The 14,079-nt window shown below is 47.3% G+C and overlaps 1 protein-coding gene across 2 annotated transcripts in view; it reads right to left on the bottom strand.

Annotated features, from left to right (window-relative positions):
- The window catches only part of GALNT18 (polypeptide N-acetylgalactosaminyltransferase 18), a 305,682-nt gene that overhangs the window by 43,321 nt on the left and 248,282 nt on the right, over positions 1 to 14,079 (bottom strand). The window contains exon 7 of one of the 2 annotated variants that reach the window (XM_006763460.2): positions 5,665 to 5,850. The exons of the other annotated variant lie outside the window; for it this stretch is intronic. Within the exon in view, the coding sequence (XP_006763523.1) occupies positions 5,665 to 5,850 (186 nt within the window). The remainder of the gene's footprint in view (positions 1 to 5,664; positions 5,851 to 14,079) is intronic. 2 annotated transcript variants of the gene reach the window in all.

Here is a 14,079-nt window from a genome sequence, read left to right as displayed (position 1 = left end):
TTCCTGCTATTCCTGCTATAATTGCCTTTGTATGATGGAAAATTAATACTATGCCTCAGCTTTTACAGGAACCACTAGAAGAACTTGTCTCAGGAAGGTCTCTGTGTTTTTCTAAAATGCTGGTTCCCCTGGGAAAGCTTTCTTTCTATACTCAGGACCCGGGGACAGTTCGTCTCCCTCCTTCTGATGGAATCGAAGGTGGGAGAGATATAGCCGGTCAGGGACCATCAGTACTCTGACTTCTAAGAGACTCAAGAATCAGAGCTTTCTGTGGCTTATATTTCTGGATGTCATGACCCTTTCCTCTTCCTGTTTATTAATTGACTTAAGCCTTTCCGTTTAATGGTTCAGCACTTCTGCACTGTGTGTTTCCTGTAAATTGTGTGAAACTCTTTCAGAGCAGGGGGCAGAAATTGAGAAATAAGCAAACTTTCTCAGAGAAGTTCACCTTGGCCCTTGTTATTAGAAAACAATGAATGCATCTTTTCTCCCTTGCTGAATACTTACTTGGTGGAATGGATTGAAGAGTGTCTCTCCACCCCAAATTTTTGTCTATCCGGACCTCCAAATGGGATCTGATTTGGAAATAGGGTCTTTGTAGATTAGAGACCTTGAGATGAAATCATTTTGGATTTAGGGTGGGCCTAAATTTTTAAAAATATATATTTGTATTGATTTCAGAGAGGAAGGGAAGGGGAGAGAGAAATAGAAACACCAATGATGAGAGGGGATCATTGACTGGCTGTCTCCTGCACACCCCCTACTGGGGATCGAGCCTGCAACCCAGGCATGTGCCCTTGACTGGAATCGAACCTGGGATTCCACAGGTTGACGCTTAATCCACTGAGCCAAACCGGCCAGGGCTGAGCCTAAATCTTTAAAAGAGAAAGGAGAGGGAGGTTTGGACACAGAGACAGAGGTAGAGATTGGAGTGATGTATCTATAAGCCAAGGAGCACCAGGCAAAGAAGGATCCTCCCCTCGAGCCTCTGAAGGGAGCACAGCCCTGCTCGCACTTCGATTTTGGGCTTCTGACTTCCAGACTGTGAGAGGATAAATTACTGTTGTTCCAAGTCACTCTGTTGGGAGTAACTTGTTTTGGAAGCCCTAGGAAGCTAATACACTCAGCCACACACAAAACCATCCAGTATTCCTGCCCGTGTGTGCAGCCACACATAATTCCGTGCAGCCAACGCTAAGGAAGGGTCGTCGCCCTAGCACCATGGTGAGTCACCCCTGGCACTCAGCAGGGGCCAGTCTAGAGTCCCTGAACCCCATGTAAGAAAATCTGGATGCTTTGCTACACACTGACTTTCTGTTTATTGATAAGAAAACTGATTTTCAATTCAAGTAGAAGGAAGCGAGAGCTGGAGGCTCCTTCAGCCTTGTAAATGCCTGAGACTGGACGTGGTGAGGGAGCAGGTGAGAGTCATTTCTGCTCAGTGCACAGCCTGGGAAGATTCAGCATAGAAAGCAGCAGGAGAGGATGAGTGCCCAGCAGGGCCATTTTGAAGCTGGGGTGCAAAGGCAGAAGGCAGAAGCAATAACAGCAACAAGAGGTAACACTCCTTCCACTTGCCAGGCTCTGATCCGTGTCTTTACATACGTTAACTTATTTAATTTCCAAGACAGACACTAGGCACGGTTGAAGGGTTCCAGCTCCACATTTGCAGCTGGGATGCCGTAGAGGAAAGGTTAAGTAAATAGAAAACAGATGTGCTTGTGACTGAGGTAAAGGTACAGGATTGGGACGTCACCACATTAAGGGCAGCTGGGCAATCATGGAGGCCATGCAGCATCTATACTTTCTCTTCTTTGTTTTTTATTCAACTCACCTTTTCTGAGTGCCTAGTAGGTGTTAGGTGCTGCCCTAACCACTGTGTATTCAAGTAGGAAGAAGTCACAGTCTGCCAGAAAGGAGAGTCTGGAAGATCCAGACACATTAACAGACTCTCTACACACGGTGTGAGCATGGAGGGAAGAGAGAGTGCTAAGGGACAACAGATGAAAGGCTCTTAGTCCGTCTCATGGTGTGGGGCAGCTGGGATGGCGGGGAAAGGAAGTGAGCACTCAAGGAAGGCTGCCTGGAGTAGGTGATGCTAAAGATGAGTTTGGAATCTGACTGCCCCAAACCAGCACTTGGAGAGCTTTTTATAGATTCTGGCACCTACATGGTAATCATCAGAATCTCTGAGGATGGGTTTTTTATAAAGTTCTCCAAGTGATTCTCCAAGTTGGTCTGCAGATCTGCTTTTAGGACCAAGGGAGGAAGGGATTATGCCCAGGACCAGCAGAATCATCTGTTAACAAACATTAGCAAGGTTTTACTGAGCTCTGACCATGTGACTCGCCTTGTGCTAGGCATGGTGACACAAATGTGAAAAACACAATCTGTCCTCAGGAAGCTCATGGTCTAGGGCAGTGGTTCTCAGCCTAGGTGGACATTAGGATCCCCGAGTTTTCCAAAAAAAGGATCTCTGGTCCCTTTCCAAACCAACTAAGTCATGATCTCTGGGGCTGAAGCCCAAGTAATTTTCAAGTCCAGCCAGATCTGAGAGCCACTGGTCTATGAGAGAGAGAGCTTTATATAACAGAACAATCTTTTACAGGGTGATGATGCAATGACAGAGACATCCATGCAGAAAGGAGTCTTCTCCCCGGCTGGGACTGAGTCTAAAAGGATGGAGGGGAGTCAGTAAGGGTGGAGGCTGGGGAAGAGGTCTTGAGTAGGAAATGTCAAGCAGAGAGGACAAAACTGGAAAACACACAGAGATGAGAAACAGCATGGAATGGACAGGGAGCTATGGACAGTTCCCATAGTCCAGGCAATCTGCAGACTCCAAAATGGGGTGGGTGGGCAACGGAGAAATCTTGAATCTGTGTCAAACACTGGAGAATCATTTAACAATTTTAGGTAGGGCATAACATTGTCACTGAGAGGTTTTTAAGACATAACTTGGGGTAGTGTGGAGAGTAGATTTGAGAGGGGTAAGACTTGAACTAGGGAATCTAGATGGAAACTGTTGCGGAGGAAGAGACAGGCCTGAACTCCTACATGAGAAGAGGCAGGAGGGAGAGGACGGCTTGGTGATGGACTGGGAATGGGCTTGAGAAAGAGGAGGATTAAAATAATATATTCAGTTTCAAGCTCCTATGTCTGGGCAGACAGTGGTATCACGAGCTGAGGTAAAGAATAAGAACTGGAGCAGATTTGGGGGTGGGGGTGGGGAGCTGTGCTCAGTTTTGGTCAGGTTCAGTCTGGAGCACCATGGGAACATCCAGGAGAAGCTGAACCATGTAAGTCTGAAACTAACAGTAGAAGTCAGGGCTCGGGATATCAATCAGGAAGTTGTCCACAGATAGGTGGGTACAAAACCGAAGAATAGGTAGGATTACCCAGAGAGAAGGTGCATATGAGAGCAGGGGGCAAAGGATGGATCCCTGGAGACACTTACGCATCCAATGGAAGTAAGAGGAACCCAAAAGGAATTAGGAGAAAGTGTAGAGAGATGAAGACATTCTGAGGTGTGGGATCATGGCCCCAAGGGAGCACAGAGTTATAAGGGAAGCTGGGATCCTGTAGGTTAAAAACTAAAATATCCATGATGTTTCGATGGAGTACCAGGATGTGACTTGAGAAGTGAATGGGAAATGAACAGGTATTGACTCTGCAGAAGTTTGAAAAGAGCTATAAGAGGGAGTTTGGACATAAAAGGGAACAAGGGGGTCCAGAGACAGATTTGTAGGAAACACACTGACCCCCTTTCTTCTCTGCCTAAGTCACTATTCTGGACACTCCCACGTCTCATCTGCCTTTCTGGGATTCACCACCACTGCCTACCCATCCGCTTCGCTTGGTTTGAGCTACAACCCTGAGGAGTCACAGACAGACACTGCATTTCATCGTTTTCCATTTATTTTTAACTCAGTTCTCATTGAATTTGCTATGGTTTCAATATCTGGCAGCTGCAGTTGGGGGAGATTTGTAGCTTGGGGGTACAGAGAGAAAGGGGGCAAGAGTATGAACAGGACTCCAGTCCTTTAGCAGAGCCCTTAGCAACGCCTCACTGGAGAGCTCTTTGGAGTTTCCAAGTGTTCTTACCATCTTTCTATTAGAGGACACCCACAGCAGGGCTCAGCATGCTGCCCAGAATACTGTGATCCAACGCCCACAGCCCCAGATGGGTCCAGAAGGTACCACCGTTTCCCTAGAAACACGCCTACTGTCAGGGATGCAATCTTGGGATCCATAGGGTTGGGCACACTCTGACTGGTACTCGTTGGCTTCTCATTCTTCCTCCAAAATTCTGAAATCTCACTGGTGGTGGGAGTATGCAACCCAACTCAAGTCCCTCCCCCATGTTGGTGACAGTGGTGGGGGTGGGAGGCTGCCTAAAAGCTTGTATCCATAACCCAACCTACTTTCTCAGTCACTCAGCCAATAGCTTATGAGAGAAATCAGGAAACAGAGCCTTCACATGGAAACTTTAAGCAAAAATCAATCATTGCCCTGTTAGGAAGAGAGAGCTGAGGTATTATAAAGGACTCCCAAAGGAAGCCATGGCCTTGGGAGGAGAGGAGGAGGTCATGTAGTCAACAGCTCAGTCACACATAGAATGCAACATAAGCAATGATCTCCAGGCAGACAGGCTGCTAAGCAGGTTGGGATCCTGTGGCTGGCATCTGTTGGGTTCTTCCAACTCAGCAGTTCAAGGTCATTTCCATATGACACATGACAAGGCTGAATAAATTGACTAGAGAATCATTTCTTTCTTTCTTGTACTTCTTAAGTGTAGGTGACTAGAGGGATAGAGGATAGTGGCAGGCAATGATGGGGTTCTGTGAAGGTTAGAAGCAGCCTAAAAAATGTCCAGAATAGTTCCCTTTTCCTCCTGAGGGTCCCTGTGGGAGTGTATCCCATCTCCATCTATGTGGCTCACTAAATCCCCAAGGCATATGGACATTCCTTATTTCTTTGATCAAAGATTTTTTTTAAAATATATTTTTATTGATTCTTTACAGAGAGGAAGGGAGAGAGATAGAGAGTTAGAAACATCAATGAGAGAGAAACATCGATCAGCTGCCTCCTGCACATCCCCCACTGGGGAAGCGCCCGCAACCCAGGTACATGCCCTTGACCGGAATCGAACCCGGGACCTCTCAGTCCGCAGGCCGACGCTCCATCCACTGAGCCAAACCGGTCTCGGCTTTGATCAAAGATTTGATCAAATCTTGAATCTAAATCTTGAATCTAAATCTACAGGGAGGTCAAGGTACATTTTGTGATTTTGGTAATGGCTGGTATTTTTTTTAGGTCAGGACCATGAAGCACTGAAAGTTAGGGAAGCTGAGAACCTGAGAACATCAAGTATTCTTGGAGTTACCTGGTCCAATTCTCTCATTTAAAATGAGGACACTAAGGTCTGGAGAGAAGTTCTCCATCAAGCATTCTAACCAGGGATGGGGATAAGTCATGGCATAGCACTGCATCATCAGCCCCCTTTCTTCAACATTTAGTATATTTTGGGGCTAAGAGTCCACTCTAGCACACTAAACAAGACTAATTGACCCATGGGAAGAGGATTTAGACCTGTATTTGTTTTTTGTTTGTTTGTTTTTTTCCCCACCAAGCCCCAAGAAACCCATCCCCATGGGAGCTCCCTACCTCTTGGGGTATGTTCCATGCCATGTACACATGGCTTTTAAATTCATCCATCCAGACTTCGGCCACCCTGAGGGCGTTCCTGCGAACATGGGCAGTGAGGTCCTCAGTGTAGGGCTTGTGGGCTCGCTCAATGTGGGCAATCCGAGAGCAGGGCAGGACCTCCACGCTCCCACCACACTGCCACACCTGCAGAAGACACAGAGCCACTCATCAGTGCCATGACATAAATCTGTGCCTCTAACCCAGGCCACAGGTGACTACTCAGTGTGAGCACAGACGAAGCCAGCTCTCTTCACCTTGTCTCGCCAGAACACTGTCTGCAAAAGCAGCGAGCTGTACCTTATTTCTACTCCTACCCAAGGAGATTATTGGGTCATTAATTCGTGTCTTGTTTCTTCTTGCTGTGTGTTTATTTGCAAATAATTAATACACTTTCTCTCTCCATCCCATTCACTCCTCCAAAGAAAAGCAATGGCATTTTGTGACCAAAGATCTGAGTTCTCCTTGCCCCAAAGGAGAAGCTGACAAAACCCTGAGAATGGTCTCTGTAGCAGTGCTGACATGGAGGGACCAGCAGGGACTGCCAACAGAGATGTCATCTTTGCAGGGACTGCATGGACCTGGACAAGGATTAGTGGTTACCATAGGAAGATAGCAGACACCCTTCTACTCCATCTTTCCTGAGTCCTGAATTCTGACAGAACCCAAGAGAGAGGGAGCTGAAAAAAAGTCCATATTAAACTTTTCAATGACTTTGGTGAGTAGGAACTTGAACTGGATGCACTTTGACTTTGAAAAAAATTTTTAAATATATTTTATTGATTTTTTTTTACAGAGAGAAAGGGAGAGGGATAGAGAGTTAGAAACATTGATGAGAGAGAAACATTGATGAGCTGCCTCCTGCACACCCTGCACTGGGGATGTGCCCACAACCAAGGTACATGCCCTTGACCGGAATCAACCTGGGACCCCCGCCCCAGTTTACAGGCTGACGCTCTATCCACTGAGCCAAACCAGTCAGGGCGAAAAAAAAAATTTTAAATGACCTTGCTTTCTGAGCATTAAGGGACAGTGTTTTGGAGCTGTTGCCGCTATCATTCCAGCCACTCTGAACTTGCAATGGTCCAGAATGTGCACAAGCTTTTGTGCCTTGAGGCTTCTGTCCATTCTGTTTGTAATTTTAGAATGCTCTCCCCACTTTTTCTCCAGCTGAAAAATATAATCTCTCAAGACCTTGGTCACATGACCCCTCTGTTGTAGGGGTCTTTGCTCAATTCTTGAGGCAGAGCCAATTGCTTCCTCCTCTGGTCCTCAAAGCTCTTGATATCACAGCTTACCTGCTGATAGGCCAGCATCCCTCCCTCTCTCTGAGTTCCTAGAGGGCAGAACCCATATCTCATTCATATCTCATTTCTAGCATCTAAGATAAGGCCTGGTACATAGAGGTACTTTGTAAGTACTTGTTGAATGAATAAAAGATTTATGCTTAATCAGTCAATCAATCAATCAATCAATCAATGTGAGATGAATCTGAAATGCCTGGTCACAGCTGATGAATGAGGGAAAGCAATCAAGGTCTCTTGGTAGACAGCAGTGGACACTTGTCAGGTATTGTCAACTAGATGATGTGGTGGATGATGTTTACACTTACAACCTGTGCCCATCAACAACCATATGTCTTCATTTAAAATAAGGTCAGCTTTGGATTTAGCTTAATTTCCCTATGCTAGTTAGAAAGATAATTCCTCCTCTTCTATCAATCTATCTCACACCAGTTGGTCCCCCACAGGCTGTTAGAGTTGGAAGGCAATTTATTGATTTACTACTTTCTAAGCTTGTCCTGCACTTGGCATATTATTTAGGGCCAAATGAAGAGGAAATAAACATTCCCACTGAGCATCCACTATGTTCCAGGCCTGGACTCTGCTTGTGGGGAGGCAGTGTAGCATGGTGGTTATGAGTGCATGATTTGGGATCAAATCCTGGCTGTTTCTTACTACCTATATGGCCTTGACTAAGTCATTGGTCTCATTGTGGTTCAGTTTCCTTATCTTAGGGATCATAAAAGTACCTCTCATGAAACTGTTGAGAAGATTAAAGTTATTATATGCAATTTTTTTAGGAAAATATCTGGCACATAATAATCAATCTCAGTTATTACCATACAAATTATACAATAGACTCTTTAGAATGCCCTGTGAGGTAGTTGTTATTGCCTCTAATTCCAAGTGAAGAGACAGACTAACAGTTGTCCCTTGCCCAAGACCACACAACTGGTACAAAAGGGTCTGAAAGGATGGTTTGGGTCTTCCCATATCACACCAGCTGTGACATGTGTCCCAGGGCCAGCTCCTTCTCTCACTTCCCATCCCCTGCCCCTCCCAAGCCTCTATGGAAACTTCCTGGCATCATCCTCCATGGAGTCCAAACTCCAGTGACTTCCTTTCCTATGCTTTGCCTACCACCCATGAGAGGGTTCTGAGATCAGCTGTGAGTGAGACTTGGGAGTCTCCTATCTCAACCATTGTCAGCAGGAGCCACTCATCACCCAGGACGGGAGAGCACAGGCTTTCTCATCTTTACTTCAGCATCATTAGCCAGGCTCCAGAAGTGGTGGGTAAACACACCCAACACACATCTTCTGTTCCAACAGCCAGAAGCTGCCGGGAACCCAAAGGCTTTCACCCTCTTCATAGTGAAAGGATCTGACACCCATCAAAGCCAGAGGAGGATACATGCTCCCTCAGGGTGATCCTGCTTTGAAAGTAGTTCACACACCCAGAGTGGTCCTGTGGATCGGGAGTGCAAGCCTCAGACTGTGCATCTTCATTTTTGTGACCTATCCATCCCAGGAATTGTACTCATGTCCAATTCACTTGGCTTAGATTTTCCATGGAAGCCTGTTTATACTGTGAATATGTTATTGACAACACAGAGAGTCAGGGTAATTATTCTTTTTGGAACTGCAGGCTATTACTTGACATATTGCAGCAACAGAGCACAACATGATTCATAACGAAGCTCTTCTATTATGAGGCCTGTTTCTCAAAGAGTCAGTTCCTCATTCACCTAAGAGTGGGTGGTTCTCTTAGTTATAATGAGAAGGGTGGTGGCTTTTAGCCACACAGTAAAGGGAGCGTGTGAACTCACTGTGGAGCTCTTGATCCTCCCGGACTCTACCCCACTGCCACTGTCCTCTTGCAGCCTAGTCTTGTCTCCTCTGGGCTCTACAACAGCCTCCAAACAACGGATTCCCTCCTGCCTTCCTCCTCCAGCCTCTTCTCCACACAGCATCCAGAGGAATCTTTGGAAGGTGTTAGCTGGACCAGAGGCCCCCTGCACCACTCCCTCCCCAGCACAGCTCCTGCCCACCCCTCCAGCCTCCTGCCCACTTACCCACACACTCTATGCTACAGCCATGCTGAGATGCCTTTACCTCCTCTGGAGTGCCAGGGTTTGCTCTCACCTCTGGACTTCTACACATGCAATTACCTGCTCCACCTCTACCCCACTTCCCCTGACTCATCCTCAGGGTGTCAGTTCAATATCACATCCCTGCACCCCTTCAACTAGGTTAGCCTGTTGCTCTGTGGTCCCTGCCCTATCTTTCCCACTTATAGCACTCTTGCAGTTGCTCTTTAATTATCTCCTTCCCTTTCAAAATGTTAAGTTCTTCATCAATTGCTACTGTAGACATGTGCTAAATGATGCCCAGGACGGATGATGGGTTTCCAGCGGGGGATGGGGGGTGCCACAAAGTGTCCTAAAGCACAGTGTTGGAGCCAGAGGGAAATGACTCCAGGGTTCAGCCTCCTCCACCTGCTGCTGTGTCACCTCTGGCAGGTGCCTCCTCCCAGGGGAAGACGGAGATGAGGTGAAACTATAGGTTAACCTTGTGCCTGCCTCAATGTGAGCACTGCATGGGGTGAGGCAAGGAGGTGAGGACAGGACATCTGGGTCAATTCTAACCCTGCTGTGTGCTGGTTGAGTGGCAACATTAGGCTACCTAACCTCTCGTGAAATGCATATGACAGTGGTCCCCGCACTGGGCGGTGGGCTTAGGAAGCTCCTATCATAATGCTGGGAACCCTGTGAGCCCTAGTCTGCAGCCATTATTATTACTTTAAAACAACTATTATAAATAACTGCTATTTGGCTCCTCCTGTGCATCCTGAACCATGTCCAGCATGGCCAGGGGTGAACCTGAGGAGGGGCAGTGAAGGATTAAAGAAGACAGACAAGAGAATATAGTTGGGACCAGGTGGATCACTGTGCCTGGATGAGGAAACAGTGACATAGCCTGTAAGCCGAAGCTTTATTTTATAGTCAGATCACATAAAGCAAAACAAGGGTAAGATGTTGACAATGTTCTTGCGAGTTTCAAATCTGCTTCTTTCCTGTTGTTGCCATCCTCTGAACTCTATCAAGCTTTGTTTAGGCAGCACTTGCTGCACCCCCGCAGCCCACATCCCTTAGTTACCTAGGACTGCAGGGTCACACTATAAGGTCAAGCTTACAACCATAGCCTTTTTGGCTATAATTGTGCTGGGAGGGCTTTACCCTCCAAGCTGGGACTTGTATGTGTCTTTGCCACAAGTCAGTCCGAGGCTTGAACCTGTCCAAATGCTGTAGCCGCTCTCCACACATGCACCTTCAGGGAGCAGAGGACTCAACCGTCTGGGTGAAGCTCACCAGATGACAGATGGGCTGCCTTCTACTCTGCTCACCATAGAGACTGGGAGCACTTGCTAACCCAGGGCCATCATCACTCTCCTCTCTTCTGTGGAAGGACCTCATCTATGGAGAGGGTGAAAGCCTTTGGGTTCCCGGCAGCTTCTGGCTGTTGGAACAGAAGATGTGTGTTGGGTGTGTTTACCCACCACTTCTGGAGCCTGGCTAATGATGCTGAAGTAAAGATGAGGAAGCCTGTGCTCTCCCGTCCTGGGTGATGAGTGGCTCCTGCTGACAATGGTTGAGATAGGAGACTCCCAAGTCTCACTCACAGCTGATCTCAGAACCCTCTCATGGGTGGTAGGCAAAGCATAGGAAAGGAAGTCACTGGAGTTTGGACTCCATGGAGGATGATGCCAGGAAGTTTCCATAGAGGCTTGGGAGGGGCAGGGGATGGGAAGTGAGAGAAGGAGTTGGACCTGGGACACATGTCACAGCTGGTGTGATATGGGAAGACCCAAACCAGATGGAGACTACAGATAGCAGGGAAGCAAGGTCACTGATGGAGGGTGAAGGTGCAGGAAAGAATGCTGGCTTAGCGCTGCAAATTCAAGGGGGCAGGGTGCCAAGAGGAGAAAGGGTAGGGGAGGTGGGTACCAAAGGGGTGGCTGAGCTGAAGGTCAAGGGCCTAACCAAGAAGTCAGGTGAAGTCACAAGGCACGGGAAGCACCTGCAAGAGGCAGAACTTAATTTTCAAATAAAGTGTGTGTGACCCAAGATTGTTATAAAAAGAGAGGTACATGCTAGTCTTCCTGGCACTGAGGACACCTGACAGCATGTCCACCCAAAGCTGGACCTCATGGCTTCTGGCTGGGCACTGGTCAACATGTGTCTTGACCACACCAAGTTCTCTCCTGTCTCTGTGCCTTTGCACCTGCTATTCCGTCTTTCTGGAATTACTCTTCCCCTACTTGTTACCCAGCACCAATATTACCTTTTTTGACCCGTCCAGTCTAAATGAGACCCCCTTGAATACTTTTAGTTGCCCTGTCTATTTTATTAATAACACTTATTCATAATACTTCCATTTATTTATTTATTTATTTATTTATTTATTTATTTATTTATTCTGTCATTGTGTCCCCCTCCGCGACCTCCCCCTCCTCGCTAGACTATAAGCTCAAGAAAGACAAGGGTCACATTGTATACACCAGGCGTCTAATATATACGCAATATCTGTTATTTGAATGAGTGATTCCAGCAATCCGAGAGCCCTGGGCTTTAACTATATAGATAGGTGGTTTTAAGTCACTCAGCGAGATCCCCTAATAAAGGTGATAAACATAAAAGGCGATAAACATTTACTGAACACAATGACTTCCTTCAAACCCAGGGCGGTTTTTCAGCAAAGTCCTGACATTTAAGTGCGTACTGCTGCAACCGAAAAGACTTACTCTGGCTTCAGAGCTTAAATTAACATCGTAAAACCTGGGAAGTCATCAAATGGGCATGGGCTATAGCAGGCGGCTCCTTCTTGTGGAACCTGAACTCCCTACAGAAGGCCCCCAACCTGGCCAATGCCTGCTTTCGCCCTCAGAGTAGCTTCTGGGCGCCAGTTGTGACCAAGAACCCGAAGCAAGTCCCACTCACCGCCAGCCCTTCCCAGAGTGCTGGGAAGACTGTGAGATTGTTTCTGAAAAGGCTGGAAGAGGGCTTAAATCCTGCCTCTACTGCCCATTAGCCTTTGATTCGGATGTCAGTTGCCTTTTTTATGGAGAATAATGATAATCTGGGAGGTTTAAGAGATGCTGTATGAAAAGCTCCCACTAGCAAAGATAGGCTCATAGAGGGTTCCTAGGGCAGGCACAGTCCTTTCCCTTCCCAGGGCTGGCAGCTGCTGGCACAAGGTCAGGGTCACAAGCCTGAGTTTATGTTTGCCACTTTCCCCTTCCATGCCTCGGGGTCTCCCAGCTGTCCAGTGCAGAGCTGGACTCAGTAATGTCTTAGATCCTTTCTACTTCTTTATTTCTACCATTTAATATGTCTTTATTGATTTTTAGAGAGAGAGGAAGGGAGACAGAAACATTAATGAGAGAGAAACACCATTGATTGGATGCTTCCTGCACACCTCCATTGGTGATCGAGCCCGCAATCCGGGCATGTGCCCTGACTGGGAATCGAAAAGTGACCTCTTGGTTGGTGGGTCAACTCTCAACCACTGAGCCGCATTTGCTAGGCTTTTCTACTTTCACTGTGTGATTGTAAGTTTTGTTGCCAGCACCTCAAATGATGTCCGTATCTGAGACATAACCGGCAGAGCTGTAACTGGGATTTGTAAACTGGGAGACACTGGAGACAATGCAACAGGACACAGTATGACCATCTCTCCTCCTCAGAGACCTGTGCTCACTGTAGTCTGTCGCAGGGACAGATTTGCCACTCCTGTGTTAAATCATTTTGCCTATTAATGTCCTTCTGAAGCACCGTGTTGAGAAGGATTTGAGCTCCCCCCGCCCCCAACCTGGGGCTCAGTGGAAAAGCCTGCCATAATTTATTAGTAACGTTTATTGTGGGTAAAGGGTTGTGGGGCGGTGACACCTGAGCCTTGTACTTTGTAGCCACGGTTCACAGCTCAAGATCATAAGTCCTTTCCAGCTTTTATCTCCTTAGGACTTGCATGAGCTCTTTGCTCTTGGCAAAATGTTCCCACTGTTCCCTTAGCACAGAAAGCCTCTTTCCTGCTCCCCATCCGTCCAAAGCCAGCCTGGCCCCATTCCTCCAAAATCCCAAAACACGATTTGTACCACTCATGTGGTCCGCATTTCTTGGCTCATGTTGGTAATGATCTTTTTATGTGTAGCTGTTTCGCCTAACTTGGCTGTGAAATGCTGAGACAAGAGTAGAAAGCCAAACCAGGCAGGCTGGGGGAGAAAGATGAGGAGGCTGGAGGCTGAAGCTGAGGCCTGACAATCGCTGTGCGACCACAGTGACCCACAGAGTGGCTGTGGGTCAGACATGCGACAAAGACATCGAGCCAGGCTGGGCAGAGCGCTCCTTCAGTTCTATGTCACAGGCACCTCACTCATTGCACCCCAGTCCTGGCCCTGCATGGGAACAGGAGGGGAGAGAGGCCCAGCCAGTGTGGCTAAGTGGTTGAGCGTCGACCTATGAACCAGGAGGTCGCACTTTGATTTCCCAGCCGGGGCACATACCCGGGTTGCTGCTCGATCCCCAGTAGGGACTATGGAGGAGGCAGCCAATCAGTGATTCTCATCATTGCTGTTTTATCTCTCTATCCCTCTCCCTCTCTGAAATCAATAAAAATACATTTTGTAAAAAGTCTATAAAATGCTGATATTGACAATATTTTCAAACTAGTGAAAGAGTTCAAATCTGAGCAAGGCTAAGACAAAAGGCAGGGGCCGTCAGCAAGCTGGGCCAAGGGTAGGAGGTAGAGAAGGATCTGCGATGGGGATGATGTAAGACGAGGAGTCAACTTCCTCCCCAAATGCATCTCATTCCCGCACTTGTAACCTTTAGTCTCCAGAGAAAGATCCTTCACGTGATTTGCAAGATCTCTGAGATCTGGGCCCTCATATTCACTGCAGCTTCATCCTTTACCCCATACTGTCCAGTTTCACCACCTTCTCTTAGTTCACAGGGCTGACCTTGTTCTTGGCTTTCTCCCCACCCACCCCATGCCATTCCCTTCATTGGATTTCTCTCCCATACCACCACCACCAC

Source organism: Myotis davidii, unplaced genomic scaffold, assembly GCF_000327345.1.
Source record: "Myotis davidii unplaced genomic scaffold, ASM32734v1 scaffold118, whole genome shotgun sequence".
Taxonomy (NCBI): Eukaryota; Metazoa; Chordata; class Mammalia; order Chiroptera; family Vespertilionidae; genus Myotis; species Myotis davidii.
This window is presented reverse-complemented; position numbering and strand designations above follow the sequence as displayed.